The following is a 14,770-nucleotide window of genomic DNA, read 5'->3' as shown; positions in this document are numbered from 1 at the left end:
GGATCTGTGACATTAATTCTGGAAACAGAATTTTGTAACCGAGGAACCTGCAGATGAGAAGGTCTAGTGTTTTCTAGATCTAGTTGTTAAAAACATGAAGGTATAACTGATTTCAGTTGACATCAGGAGAGAGAGAAATTTATCAGCCAAATACTAGTAAAGCCTTGGGCATGCTTGTCACGTGGAATTGCAGGATGAATATCATGAGTTAGTAAACGCCAATGAGATGTTTCCCTCTGCACATCAATGAAACATGTCAGAGATTTATCTGGCTTATTGCAATTGTTTGGAAGATTGTCTCGATTTATCTGCTTTTTAATTCATCCATTTCACTATGCCTTTTTCTCCTGTTTTCTAAATTTATTTTCTCGTTATTTTCTAAGAAGTGAACATGGAAGACTTCATTAACTTTTATGTTTTTCTCATTTGGCTAATGAAACATTTAAATATTTTATCTAAATACTGTTTTGCTACACAGTATGATTTTTTGCATGTATTGTCTCCATTTCTGTTATTGTCAAGATAGCTAGTGATTCTCATTTAATTTTTGAACTGTGAAATTTTTCAAAGCACGTACAAGGTATTTCAGCTTTTGTTTGTATAATATTGGCTTTGGTTATTGTTTATACGTACGTTCAGCTGTTGCCGACCTTGCTTTTTAAAAATATCTGAACCGATGGTCTTATATTTGTGAATTTTCTATAAATGTTTCTTGCATATTTGATAACTGATCTTTGGGAATTATTATACCCTGCCCCCAATACACACACAGAGAAAGATTCTTCTTAAGTGGAGAGGCCTATGCTTGGACCTGCACTCCAAATCTGGGGTGCTGGGATTGCCAGGAGATGCTTAACCCGTTGTGCCACAGTGGCTGTCCTTAATTCTAAAGACTAAGACAGCAACAAGTGGACTTGGAATCATCATGGTGACCACCTTCCTTCCGTGTCTCAGGAAGTTGAGTCTCACTTTGTTCCTGCAGGTTAACCTGCATTTTCTGCCGGGAGACCCAGAGCAGTTTCTCCTTATCTTTGAAACTCACAAAGGCCACCAGAACCTCTAGCTCTGGCAGTGCGGGTCACTGAGGACTCTATTTCTGTTGTAAACAGAAATGCTCTATAAGATTCAACAAAATGTTCATATTTGGCACTATCGGTCGACTGCCTGCTTGCACATTCCCTGCCTCTTTCTCCCTGCCCTGCCCTGCCCTGCAATGTAAGAACTGGCCCCTGCAAACTGTGGTTCCAGGTTCCCACTCATAGACTTCTGACTGCATTGGCCAGAGGGAGGCCCCAGGGGAGATATGGGAGCAGAGAGGCTGGGGTGGTTGTTCCCATCTCTACCTGCTTTGAACAAAGGTCTCTAGGAATGACCGCTTCTCCTTAGCGGTTCCTGCTCTGGATCTTGGCAGAGGAAAGCCATTTGTTCTATGGTTACAGTACCTTCTAGGCAACCCACCTTCAAGACGCTCCCCATGTGTCTGTCCAGTTTAGCTCTGGTGACATTTCTTCCGTTGCTAACCCGTGCTAGCCGTCCTCATTTTGGCTTCCTAATCCTCCCAACACTGTAGGAACAGATTGATTTATTTGAAAGGCAGAGTCACAGAGAGAGAGAAGGAAAGACAGAGAAAGAGAGATCTTACATCTGCTGATTTATTCCCCAAGTACCTGTAATTTCCAGGGCTAGGCAAGGTTGAAATCCAGAGTCAGGAGATTCATCCAGCTCTCCCACATGGGTGCAGAGGCCCAAGCACTTGGGCTTCCTTCTGCTGCTTTCCCAAGTACATCACTAGGGAACTGAATCAGAAGTGGAGCAGATGGGACTAGAATGAGATGCTGGCGCTGCAGATATTGGCTTTGCCCACTGCACCAGCCCCGGTGATTGGGGTTTTAATGTTCACGCAGGCAGTATGCAGGAGCAGGTGCCATAGCTAGACAGCTCTTTGGTTATGGGCAGGATGCTTCTGTTCCTGTGTGTGTGTGTGTGTGTGTGTGTGTGTGTGTGTGTGTGTATGTGTGTGGCGGTGCTGGGACTTGAGGCCTGTAGGAGGGAAGTCGAGTCATCAGAGTAGAACACTTATGCATGATGTCAGTGCCTTTGGAAGGGACACAGAGAGCAGAGCTGTCCGTGACAATAGATGGAGCAGGAGGAGTCCTCACCGAGAACCCAGACATGCTGGCTGGCAGCCGGATTCTGGCTTTCCAGCGTCCGGGATAAATCAGTGTTTGTTGTTTACACCACCTGTTTCTGACACGCTATTAGAGCTCTTCAGGTTCACTAAGAGAGCCTCCCAGACATGGAGCCCAGCCTCCATCTGCTCCCTGACCCAACACAGTGGCAAGTGATTTGTGCCCAGTTACAAAAGGGTAAGCTTCTATTAACATACCAGAACTCCAAGTCCCGAGCCATCTCTGACACAGGAGAGTGATGTATTTATTTTCATAAATGTGCATGGAGGAGGTGCTTGTGACTGTGCTACCTGACTCTGTAATCACAACAACTTTGAAAACTCTGCATTTACAGAAAATCTGTCAACCGTCAGCATCCAGATCCTCCTTGCCAGCCTCGTCTGCAATGTCCTTGTCTGGGGTGGGGACAGCCAGCTCGGACCTTGTGGAGCCTGCTCCTCCTGTGATGTATAAGCCCCCACTGTGTTCCCTTTAACAAACCACTTCATTCTGCTGTTTCCATTTCAAAATCAAAGCAAACATATATTCGACAACAGCACACACACAAACCAACAAACAAAATTTAAAGCTGATTCCTGGTTGGCTGTTGCTCCCAAATGTACCCTGCAGGCTCAGAAGGAAGATTTCATATGAAACTGAGGTTCCAATGGGGAGAGGCCCGCTACAACCTTTGCCAAGGTCACTGATCTTTGTGCGCTTGGAATTCCAAAGGGGAAGGCAGTATCTGCTGAAAACACCGATTCTTCCCCAGAAAATGTCACAAGGACAGACCACACCAGGGAGCAGTTTAGCAAGAGGAAAAGACGCCAGAGTCAAAGGAGAGGATTAGTGCCTTAATAAATGTAGCACATAAAGATGACACTTGGAGAGAAATAGGAAATGAAACCATCAAAATGATTAAAGGGGAAGGAGAAGAAAAATTATAATGCGAGAGTCATACTCAGTGACAAAAAAGAAACAGACTTATACAAGCCCCAGTTAAACTGCTACAAATGGAAACACGTAGTTCTGTCTCTCAGGCAACTGGTGGAAGTCAGGACTGGGTCAGGTTGAAGTCAGGAACAGGAATTCCGTACTAGTATCCCACATGGGCAGCAGGTATTTAAGTACTTGAGTCATCTTGTGTTGTCTTCTCAGATGCGTTAGCAGGAATTCCAGGTCAAAAGTAGGGTACTGGACTGGACTGAAGCCGGGGCCAGGAACTACATCCAGAACTCTCCACATGGATGGCAGGGATTCAAGAACTTGTAGGAATCATTCGCAGGTTCCCAAGCACATTAACAGGAGGCTAGATTACAAGCAGAATAGCGAGCAATTAAATCGTACCTTGGTATGGAATGCCTATGGCTTTTGCGATTAATTTAGCACATTGACCTCTATGATGATAACATTGTGTCCCCTAGGCTGGGGCACTGCTACCATCCTTATTCACCCATGTATTCAGTGATATGTTGAAACCCTGAAATTAGCCATTGTGGGAATACGAATTCCACACACATGGGAAAACACTGCAGTTAAAATGTTGATGTTTAGAATTGAGATGACAAATGTTTAGTAGTGTATCACTGTATTCATCTCACTTCTTTGGATAGACTTTGTGCAAGTGTTTTGATAATTCTCATTCAGAACCCTAGCAGCGGGCGTGTCTGGAAATCACAGCTATTAATTAGCTTCCCAACTTCTTCAAACAGATGCAATATGAATGAATGTTGAGTCAACCAAATAATAATATCTGGCTTGAGTGAACAGATCCTATGTATGTATAATTGAAGGTTTACAAAATAGCAAAGAGTTTTGGAGACACAATCTATCAAAAAATACATGCCATAGAATTGTCCAGAATGGGTAATCAAGTGTACGTCAAACAACAAGTGTACATCAGTAACAAAGAAAAATATCCTGAGAGTACTGAGACAATTCATTTGTAAGTCTCTACTGATGTAAGTTAGATTTTAAGTTCGGTTGAAATAAAGATTTGCCCCCCAAAGGCTTAGAAAGATTGTCATTTATGATTACTTTATGAAAGAATAACTGATTTTTTTTTCCCTAAACATTGGGGGAAGGTATGTATTGCAGTGAGTTAAGCCTGCATCGCTTATCTGATCAGAGTGCCCAGAACTGAGCCCTGTCCTAGGTGCCCATTCGGCATCTTGTGAATGTACACGCTGGGAGGCAGCTGATGAAGGCTCAAGGTCTTAGGTCTCTGTCACTCACGTGTGAAACCCAGATGGAGTTCCTGGCTTGTGGTTGAGCCTGGCTAGCCCAGTCCTGGCTGTTACATGCGTGTGTGTGTGTGTGTGCGTGTGTGTGTGTGTGTGTGTGTGTGTGAGAGAGAGAGAGAGAGAGAGAAAGAGAAATCGCTGATAAAAGGTTCTCTCCCCTCCGCCTTTGTAATTGTGTCCCTCAAATAAATAGGAAGAAATAGGTAAACTTTAACAAAAAAGAGTTAAAGTTGGAATATACGAGTAGTGTGCCGGAATGCAGGATCAACAGATTAAATTGATTAATTTGTAAAAAAAAAAAAAAAAGCCCAGATACTGTAAGAGACAAGAATAACAACAAGACCACAATGGCCACTAATTTGAGAGAAGGGAGTTAAAAGTAAAACTGAGATGAAATATTATACAATAATAACATGGCAGAACGACTCAATGCAAAAATGATAAGCCAACAGGTACGGGTGAAAAACACAATTATAGAAGAATAAATGAGAAGGGCTAAGAGTCTTGTAACATGATGTTTAACCAGCAATCAGGGAAATCCAGTTAGGACAAATGAAACCATCTGATGGCACTAAGTTTTGGTAAGACCTTCTCGTGAACTGCTCATGTCATCGTTAGAAGCTGATTTTCCAGTGCCCACCAACCCAGGTCAGTGTCTTGACTCCAACAACGGGATCTCTAAGTCAAAATCACCCAGTCTGCTCCTCATTCCTGACCCTCTCTGCCTCTGTGTGGTAATAATTAGCAGCTCTTGTTTTAGACTACAGGTTCAGGGGGGTAATTTGATGTTCAGCAATAGATAACAAATCCAATTCCTTTAGAGAGCAATTTGATGAAATCCAGTGAAAATGGGATTCTTAAACTCAACAGGTCAGTAATGCTTTGTCTCAGTTGGAAGCCCAGGGAAATTCCCACAGATATCTACAAAAACACACATGAGGATGTTCACAGCAGGCTCCTTTTCCATCAACTAGTGAATGGATAAATAACTTGCGATGTATTTATACAGTGAAACGTTATCAAGCAGTTAAGAATGAATTTACTAGGTGTACATGAGTGGATTTGGATGCATCCTCAGAGTCTCCTTTAGGGTGAAAAGTACAAGTGGGCAAAAGCTATGAAAGATATGACACTGTCTATATAAATGTACAGATACAATTATACTATAGTCTGTGTGCAGTTGCATTGAAACATGACAAATTGAAAAAGAAACTGAATGCTACAGTCCATGTCTACAAAAGAGTTGTCACTGCGGAGTGTGGGAGGGTGAGGGATGGAACAGGTGGGCGGGGCTTCAGTGTAATATATATCCATATGTATGCATTTATAATATTAAAAGGCATCTAGGAAAATAGGGCAGAGCATTAGCATGCATAAGTGGTGAGAACTCTGGATGCATTGTTCATTAGTAAAATTTCTCCTTGTTTGAAAAATTATTTCCATTCATATCAATTGTCATCCTGTTCTTACTTAGGGATTATTTTTTTTGTTTACAAAAGGTTGTACTTTTCCCAAATCAGCTTGCGTCTCAGCATTTTGTCTTCATGCCTTCCTAACTTCGATTTTTTTCTTGTACGTTTGCATGTTGATTTTAGAAACACCCTGTCTGTGTTGTCCTCTTACGCCATCCTTGACAATGAGATTTTGCTGTGCTTTTTCTTTCGCAGTGTGGAGTTTTTGCATGGATCCCCGTGTTAGTGGTTTCTGCTTACTCATTCTTGTCTGATTTGAGATCCATCCAGACCGTATGTTTGCCAATTGGCACGTCCCTGCAGTTTAACAAGTGAACAAAACTGATGTCTAAGTGCTCAGCCAAGTGCCCAGCGTCTACTTGGCATCCATCTAAGAGATCTTGGTTGGAGTGAGAAGGGGTCTTCTTGTTCTCCAAGTGTAGTTCTAGGATTGGAAGAGGAAGTCTACGGTTTAGAGTTACCTGAGGCTTCCTGCAGCTCTTCCTTAACCAGAAGCAACCAAGCAAAGCTGCAGTGCCCAAAAGTCATCTCTTCCTAGGTCCCCCTCTCATGGACACCCATGGCTTGTGGCTGATTTCACAGCTCATGCAAGATGGTTGTTGTAGTGGGAGCAAGCCTGATCTCTGACTGTTGCTCTCACTTCCTGTTTTGCAGTGTGATCTCCTGTTGGTTCTTGCATGTCCTCCTAGTGTGATGTAATCCTGTATTGGGCTCTCACCAATGGCTGTCTAATCTTGGGTTTTAAATCTCCAACTGCATGAGTTACATAAACCTCTTTTCTTCATTAGTAGCCTGCCTGGGGCACTTCAATCACTTGCTCCTAAACTGCAAGGGCTCACCTTCTGTATGATGGCTAGAGTAAAGGGATTTCCATCCAGTCCACAGAAGATGCCACGTATCCCCTAAGCCATCAACTGACATCTTCTAAGCTCTCTCAAAAGTCCATCCCAGACCTTCAGCCAGTTGTAGGCTCTTTAAAAAACCTTCACGGAGGCTACTGCAGCGGTGCAGCTACTTAAAACTGATTTCTGTATCAGCATCCCAGATTAGAGTCCTGGTTTCAGTTCTGTCTGCTCTGCTTCCCATTCAGCTTCCTGCCGGGGCTCCTAGGAAGGTAGCAGATGATGGCTTAAGTACCTAGGCCTAGGACTGCTGCAATAGTGTAGTGGTTAAAATCCTCGCCTTGCACACGCCAGGATTCCATATGGTCGCCTGCTCTAATCCCGGCAGCCCCACTTCCCATCCAGCTCCCTGCTTGTGGCCTGGGAAAGCAGTCACGGAAGGCCCAAGGCCTTGGGACCCTGCACCCGTGTGGGAGACCCGGAAGAGGTTCCTGGCTCCTGGCTTCAGATTGGCTCAGCTCCAGTCATTGTGGCCACTTGGGGAGTGAATCATCAGATGGAAGATCTTTCTCCCTGTCCTCCTCTCTGTATATCTGCCTTTCCAATAAAAATAAATAAATCTTAAAAAAAAAAGTATCTAGACCCTTGCCACCCCTGTAGAAGACCAAGTTAAAGTTCTGGGCTCCAGTTTCTGGCCTGGCTTAACCCTAAATGTTGTGGCCATTTGAAGAATGAACCCTCGTTCTTTCTGTCGCTTTGCCTTTTAGGTGAATGAAGAAATAAGTGCAGCTTTTAAAATCTGAGGGGCATATTAAAGTACATTTATCAAAGCATTTTTATTCCTCTCCCAGCTCCCCTGCTGCCACAGAGTCCATTGTCAGAAACCTGTGTAACTTGAAGTACTTTAAAGCAATGCATCTTCAACTATTTGCAAAGAAGGCTGATTTTAAACATTACATTTACACATGTGCATATTGATAACTTTACACAGTATAGCCAGAAAGAATTTGGAAAAGGAAACATAAAAGTTAAAACAGTCAAAAAGAATACAGAAAAATTAAGCTTATAGGTCCGGTGCTTGGAGGATGGGACAGTGTCATAATGCTATAGAACGGCAATGATTTCTTCCAGCCTGAAGTTTCTAGCTCTTGACTTGAGCTTGTCCTAGACTTGGCTGTTAACAAATCACAGGGGAAAATGCCTGCGTTAGAAAGGACAACACGTGGATTTTGGATCTGAACGCCTGGGGATTGGGGGTGGGGGCTGTGGTGCGGGCTGCAGTTCACATCCAAGCCTGAAGGCAGGAGAAGGTTCAAGGCATAGCTCAAGGACGGGCAGAGGGCATGAGGTCTCCTTTACCTCTCCAATTCATTCTGTTCGGGCATCCTAGAGAATTGGAGGCTACTCATCCCACTTGGGGAGGACGATCTGCTTTGCTCAACCCATCAAGTTAAAGGTGATTCTCAGGCAGAAACATCCTCTGGATGAGAAACACACCCAGAGGCATGGTTAGCCCTGTACCCTGTCTTGCGGTCCAGTCACATTGAAACATAACATGGACCGTCCCAGAAGGACATCATCTTTATGCAGCATTTGAGTGTGGCCTTCCAGCTAGCTGCTTCCTCTGTCGAGAGACAAATGTCCCTCTTTCCTGACAACAGGGACCACCTCCCTCGCTTCTGACTTCCCCACACCTGCTCAGAAATGTGACCCTGGAGTCCAGGACAGAGCCTCTTCGTCAGCTCTGGTGCTTCCTGTCCCAGGTGTCTCCTCCATGTGACACAGCCAGTGCTGTGGACACCACTCAGTGCTGGAAACTTCCGTGGGTGCTGTGCCTTCAGCCTGGCCTCTTGCAGCGTCGTTCACACTCCAGCCAGCCATCTTCTCCCTGAAGCTTGGCCTCTGCCAGCTCCTCGTGACATTCTTGTGTGATCCCGAAGGCTTGGCTTCCAAACCGATGCATCCTTGACTTGCTTTTGGTCTCCGCAATGTCTTCCTCGAGTCCCAACCAAATACTTACTGCGCCTCTACCTGATGCTAAGTTTAGCACTTTCCACATCTGACCTTAATGAATGTTTACAACAGTAAAATTTGTTCTGTTTCGTAAAACCACAATGTCACTAAAAAAGGAAACTGGGTGTATAGAGGTTAAGTTACTTACATATCTCATAAGATTGGAGCCCAGATTCAAATCTAACACTGGATTTAACTCAAAAGTTCGGATTGTTAAACCATACTGCTTGTCTTAGTTCTTGCCACTCTAAGAAAGTACCGTTATGAGTGAGCAATTTCTGAGCCACAAGAATTCGTGGCTTGCAGGTCAGCAGATCTGGTGTCCAGCGGGGGCTGCTGTCCGCTTGCTCATGGTGCCTTGATGTTGCGACTTCACAAGGTAGATAAGCAGAGAGGCAAACTGCTTAGCTGATTTCCCTTGCATAATGGTGCGGCATCATTCACGAGAGTGCTGGCATATGAGCCTCAGACAGTAGCCTTGTCTTGCGTAAAGTGTAAGGGGATTGTTCACGTGGTATACGATCACATAAATATTTCCCCAATGAGTAAAGTCGCTGTTGAAAATGTTTATCTTTCATCGCTTCCTATGTAAAGGTGTACGTTGGACTTTTGTCACAGGACAAAGTTTGTCTTGGTTGACGAACTTGTTTTTCCTTACCCAAGGAAAGCATTTTAAAGTTCGGGTTTCCCCAGCGGTTTGGAGTGAAATTTAGGCTTTAATTGCACAGCTGTTTTTAGCTTACTTGCAATGATGTCGCTCCCTTGCTTGAACATGACTTTATTTATCCATGTAGATGCTTCTTCAATGGTGCGTGTTTTCTTTCCCACTAGATGTTGAGCTTTCTGGATGCAGAGACCGAATGAACTAAATGTGTACCTAATTTTGTGAGCTGCTTTTTTGGGAAGCAAATTATGTTGTTCTATCAAGTGGGATTCAGTTTCCTATGCAAAATACTCAGCATCTATTCTGTGGCTGAGCTGGGGTGTGGGCTGGTGCGTTTGCTTGAGTGTGGCCTCATTCCTGTGGCTGTGAAGCTTCAAGACGCCAGGTCAAAGGTGGTGAGGGCAAGACAATGAAGAAATGCCAAACAAGCAGAGTGTGGCGTGCTAGAATGAAGGAAGTGGTGTGACCTTGGCACATCTCACTTCAGGTAGCAGCATTGGATATGACCAGGACAAGTTGATGTGTCATCTCCTGGACCTGGGAAATTGTCAGCCCACATGAAAATGAATATGGCAACACTCCCAGGAAGTCATCGGGTTTTTTTTTGTTGTTGTTGTTGTTTGTTTTTTTTAAGAAGGGGAGAGTGGGTCTACCTCGTACATCTGATTCTCCCTAGTAACTTGTGGAAATGAACTGGGAGAGAAGAGGAGATGGCTGTGGGATGTGTTCACCAGGGTCAAATTCTTGTTGTCTGTTTGTCAGGATAGATTTAGGGGAGTCTGACTTCGAGTTAGCTGAAGATGTGCCCCTCGCCATTGGCAGATGTGCACATCTTCTGGCATCGTGCCCTTTGTGATGGGACTGGGGCTGTACCTTTTGTTAGCCATGGAAGGAAGGCAGGCCACTGCAAAGGCTAAGACACTCAGCTTTTACCTTTGCTGTGGGCTTCTTTTTGCTTTTCAAGCGCCAGCACATTTGTGAGACGCCCCAGTTCTTATGACTGCAAAAGCACCTCTTATAGGGAAAATGGGGAAATCTGGCATTGTGGCCTATTTTGGGGGAAGATAATGAATTCCCTTTTAGACATCTTAGTTCTGAAATGAGGGGTTTGACGTCTGGGTGGAAATGGCTGGTTCTCAGCTGAGGTTGCTCCACGGAACTGATGCTCGGGATGCCCGAGCTCTGGAATTGGTTCTCTCACTCACCAGCTCTGGGTTCTTTATCCAACCCTTGAACTTCTCGAGGTCCCTTTGGGTGATGTCTGAGATGGCGACCCTTGGCCCACAGTGGAAGATATCAGCGCACCCTAGACTCAGACGGGGATAGTGTCCTGCTCAGCTGCCACGTAGTGGTGTCCCAGGGCAAAGATGACAGGATCCCAGCTCCCTGGTGCTTGTCAGGTCTAACATACCAGAAACAGGGCAGGGTGCTTTCTTTTGAGTTTTTTCTGAGATGCGCGTAGTCTGGCGGACAGCAGAATGCGTGTGTCCTGAACAGCTTTTGTCAGAGAGACTCGCATTCCATTGGCTGTGTTGTCACCTTGTCATTGAGGACCGCACAAGGAGCCTCTTGGGCCACTCCAGTTAACTTTATGGCTGCTGATCTTTGTGCTCGAAAAGGACACTGTCAGTGACTCACAGAGGGGGGCTTGGGTGGGTGGGAAGAGAGCTCAGGAGTCATTTGTCCCTCCCAGAATCCCTGACCGGGAAACCCTCAGCCTGTACTTGAGTGCCCCCAGTGATGGGGAGATCAACCCTTCTAAGTGTCTTCCAGTTGGCCTGGCAGGAGCATTGCGGTGAAGGTGTCCCGAACCTGCTCCCCTTCACCCACTCTCTGCTTCAGGCCAACCAGTCTTCATTCTGCTCAGGGATTCATCAGTCTCAGCCTCCTTTGCAGATCATGATGTGTTGTCAGAACTGAGGGCAGGGCTGAGGGCCACCTTTCTAACAATCTTCCTTTCTTGTCTGTGCTTGCTCTTCCATTGTCCATAGCATCTCTCTCTCTCTCTCTCTCTCTTTTTTCTCTCTCTCTCCCCCCACCCCATTTTTCTGTTTTATCTGAACCCAGAGACTGTCCCCTGGGGGACTTCTAAGTCCCAGGTGTATTATCTGAGAATTTGTTAGTCTCGGATAACAGAATGCTTTAATTTCCTGCAATAGCGCCACCTGCTGCTTGGTTCTGGGATGCCTGAAGTGTCACTGGCCGCCTTGCAGGTGTGGCCGCTGTCTCAGAATTTGTGCTTGTCAGCCACTGGGGCAAGCTGTGTCTGCATCTACAGCCATAGACATTGCCTGCTATCTTAGACTGGGCTTTGTGGTACGAATACCTGCTTCACATGGGCCAAGTGAGACGCATGGGTGTCCAACATCCAAGTCTTGGGCGGCCTGACATTTCTATGTGCAGTCCTTGAGCAAGAATGTCTCAAGGCCAGCAAGAAGCCACAGGTGTTTCCTGTTTGTAGAAAGGGACAGTTGCATGATGATGGGATAGGCTGTGGTTCACACGAGTGTCGTAGCTCGGACTCATAATGAAGTGGGGACAGGAAGGAAGAGGTAGACCCGAGATCCTCTGGGACTTGCTCAGGCCACTGGGATTCTAGGAATGTTCTGATTTTTCCTCCCCCCGGAATGGTTTCCTGATCCTTAACAGAGTACTGTCCACCTGTGAGTCATGGATATGCTCTAAGACGGGAATGAGTGGTGAGTGATACTGTCTTTATTCTCCTCTTCCTCTGGGCCCAGGGAGAAGATGCCTTTCCACCATGTGACCGCCGGCTTGCTGTACAAGGGGAATTATCTCAACCGATCTCTCTCTGCTGGCAGCGACAGTGAGCAGCTGGCCAACATCTCTGTGGAGGAGCTGGACGGTAAGGTGCCCACCTTGCCTGGGAGGGAGCATCCCCTGGGGAGGCCTTCCTAGCTGCTGACAAGCGAATGGAAAAGCACCAAACTGCTGTCGGTCCATTAGCAGTTGATCCAACTCCATCCGTGGAGCGAGGGGATCCAATCCAGAGACTGGATGACTTCTTTGCATGGGATGGGCCCTTCAGTCACAAAATCCCTGGTCAACATTTTATCGTCTTTGGATGCAGATTGGACGGGTAGCCTTCACTGCTCCAAATGTTCCATTTCGAAAGCCCTCATTACCGATGTGGGATTGTCTCATTCGTTTATTGCCATTTTCAATGGGGTCCAGGTGCAGGGGAGGTGAGAGCCTCGTCTGATGGCTGTCTCTTGACTTGTGGCCATGGTGCTTTGAGTGCCGTCCGGCTCAGCATCATCTGGAAGCTGTGTCTTTGGAGGGGATGAATGGTAATTGTTTTTCAGAATTTTTGGTTTGAAAAAAAAAAAAAAAACCAGACATATCGTGATGGTATGTGTTTCTGGGACACCATGGGATGTTTCAGTCCGTGAATACATTATGTAAGGATTCAAATATCCGACCCTGGATCCGGCGCCATTTGCTCTTCCTGACAGCTCATGAAATTCGTGCCAGTCCAGCCGTCCACCAATCAGGCATTTCACCTGAGAATCCCACCCCCGATCTCCCAGCCCCTTCCCCAACTCCGCCTGCTTACCACTCATTCTTAGATGATTACCTGTGACAGTCTCAGGCACCAATCCCCTGGGGCCTGCCCTCAATCCCTCCCAGTGCCCGACCCCACACCTTGCAGGCTTACCTGAGTGACAAAAAGGCCCCCAGGTGCGGCTCTCGCTCTCTCTTTCTTCTCCTTCCGTCCTCCCCTTTTTCCTTCCCCTTTTTTGAGCTGCTCTCCCACCACCTCCATCCCCTTCCTGTCCCGCTGGAATAAGCCTCCTGAGATACCTGGTTGTGTCTGGTGTTTTCTGCTAATGGTAAAGAACCAGGTTGTGGGAATTAGCTTCACGTAATAATGTAAAAGCTAGAACTTTAAAAAAAAAAACACATTCTATAATGTCCATTCAGAGTAGCTATCATTGTCCTTTGAAAAATTTGATGTTTCCTTATGATGAAAACACACCAAATCCTACCTTTGAGATGGTTTGTTCTTAACAGAGAAATACACGTAATGTATAGCCACCCCACTGTACAACGGAACCCTAGTGCTGCTTCTATGTAGCAGGCTACACACTGTGACCTGTCAGTCCACCTTCCTCCTCCCCAGCCGTGATTTTTATGACCTTGACTCCTTTGTGACACAGGACCACCTGCTGAGACCAAACTAGACTTCCTCTTCCAACACTGTTTTCTTTCAACACTGTTTTCGAGTCTGAAGTTTACGTTTATTTTGCGAAGTGGACAAGTCAAGAAGACTCCAGGCAGCTAACAAATTTGCTATTAAGCATCATGATCCGAAGCAGTGTGCTTTGGATGTGCACACCAGGGAGCCTTGCTGTACTTACCAGGGAAAGGTGGGGGAGACGCCCAGCTGGACCACTAAAGCCAAATTTACTTCACAGTGGGCAGGAGTCAGATGAGGGTGGAGGACAAGCCAGGCCTTTGAGTGGCTTCTCTTTCAATTGTGTTTTCTGTTTGCGAGCTTAGTTATCTAAAATTGTTAAAAATTTGTTAGTATTATTTTATTGGAAAGGGAAAGCAAGAGAGAGAGCATGCGAGCGAGCGTGCTATCTTGTATTTACCTTCCTTAAATTTCTGCAACAGAAATTGGGTCTGACTTCACTCTTCAGCCAGGAACATAACCCTCATCTCCATGTGAATGGCAGAAATTCAATGGCTGGAGCCATCCTCCCCTCCTCCCCCTGCTCGCCCTAGGTGCACAGCGGAAGAAAGCTACAATTGAGGGAGGAGTGGGGATTCAACCCTGGTACTTCTGTATGCTATGTGGGCATCCCAGGTGGAGTTTTAACTGCTGTGTAGATCGTCTTCTGGCATGCTTATTTCAGTGCTCAGCGATTGACACAGTAAAGTGGCAGAGGCTGAAGGCCATGGTGGGACTGGTCAGTGACTGATTGGCCAGAGAGGAGTGGGACTCCCGGGAACACAGGTGTGGCAAGTACTTGCTTACCCCTGCTCAAAGTGCAACCCTCATGATAGCAAAGCACTGGAGGGTCACCTAGATGCTTGTCTATGTGGGCAGCTGTAACGGGAAACACCATCCTCCGGGTGGCTCGTTCTGATGACTGCAAGATCAGGGCGGCAGCTTTGGTGTCTGGTGAGGGTCTGCTCCTTGCTTTACAGGAGGTGTCTCACACATTGGGAGTGGCCGGCAGGTTCCATTGGGCCTCATTCGAAGGGCTAATTCCACAGGTGGAGCAGAGTCCCGAAAGGATGTGCTCCGATGAATGCTGTCACGGAGGTGGTGGTGCACAAATGTGGAGCGCACCTCTGCTTGCGTTTCTTAGAGTAGGTTTCTTGGGCGGACTTGCTA

At 46.1% G+C, this 14,770-nt stretch overlaps 1 protein-coding gene across 3 annotated transcripts in view; it reads left to right on the top strand.

Moving 5' to 3' along the window:
• CALN1 (calneuron 1) overlaps window positions 1-14,770 on the top strand; it is a 490,570-nt gene that overhangs the window by 94,439 nt on the left and 381,361 nt on the right. For 2 of the 3 annotated variants that reach the window (XM_058680810.1, XM_004587021.2), the window contains exon 2: window positions 12,144-12,268. In XM_058680810.1, the coding sequence (XP_058536793.1) occupies window positions 12,144-12,268 (125 nt within the window). The remainder of the gene's footprint in view (window positions 1-12,143; window positions 12,269-14,770) is intronic. The other variant, XM_004587020.2, reaches the window with a different exon arrangement.

This window comes from Ochotona princeps, chromosome 24, assembly GCF_030435755.1.
Source record: "Ochotona princeps isolate mOchPri1 chromosome 24, mOchPri1.hap1, whole genome shotgun sequence".
Lineage (NCBI taxonomy): Eukaryota > Metazoa > Chordata > Mammalia > Lagomorpha > Ochotonidae > Ochotona > Ochotona princeps.
Note: the sequence above shows the minus strand (reverse complement) of the source record. Positions and strands in the feature narration are given on the sequence as shown.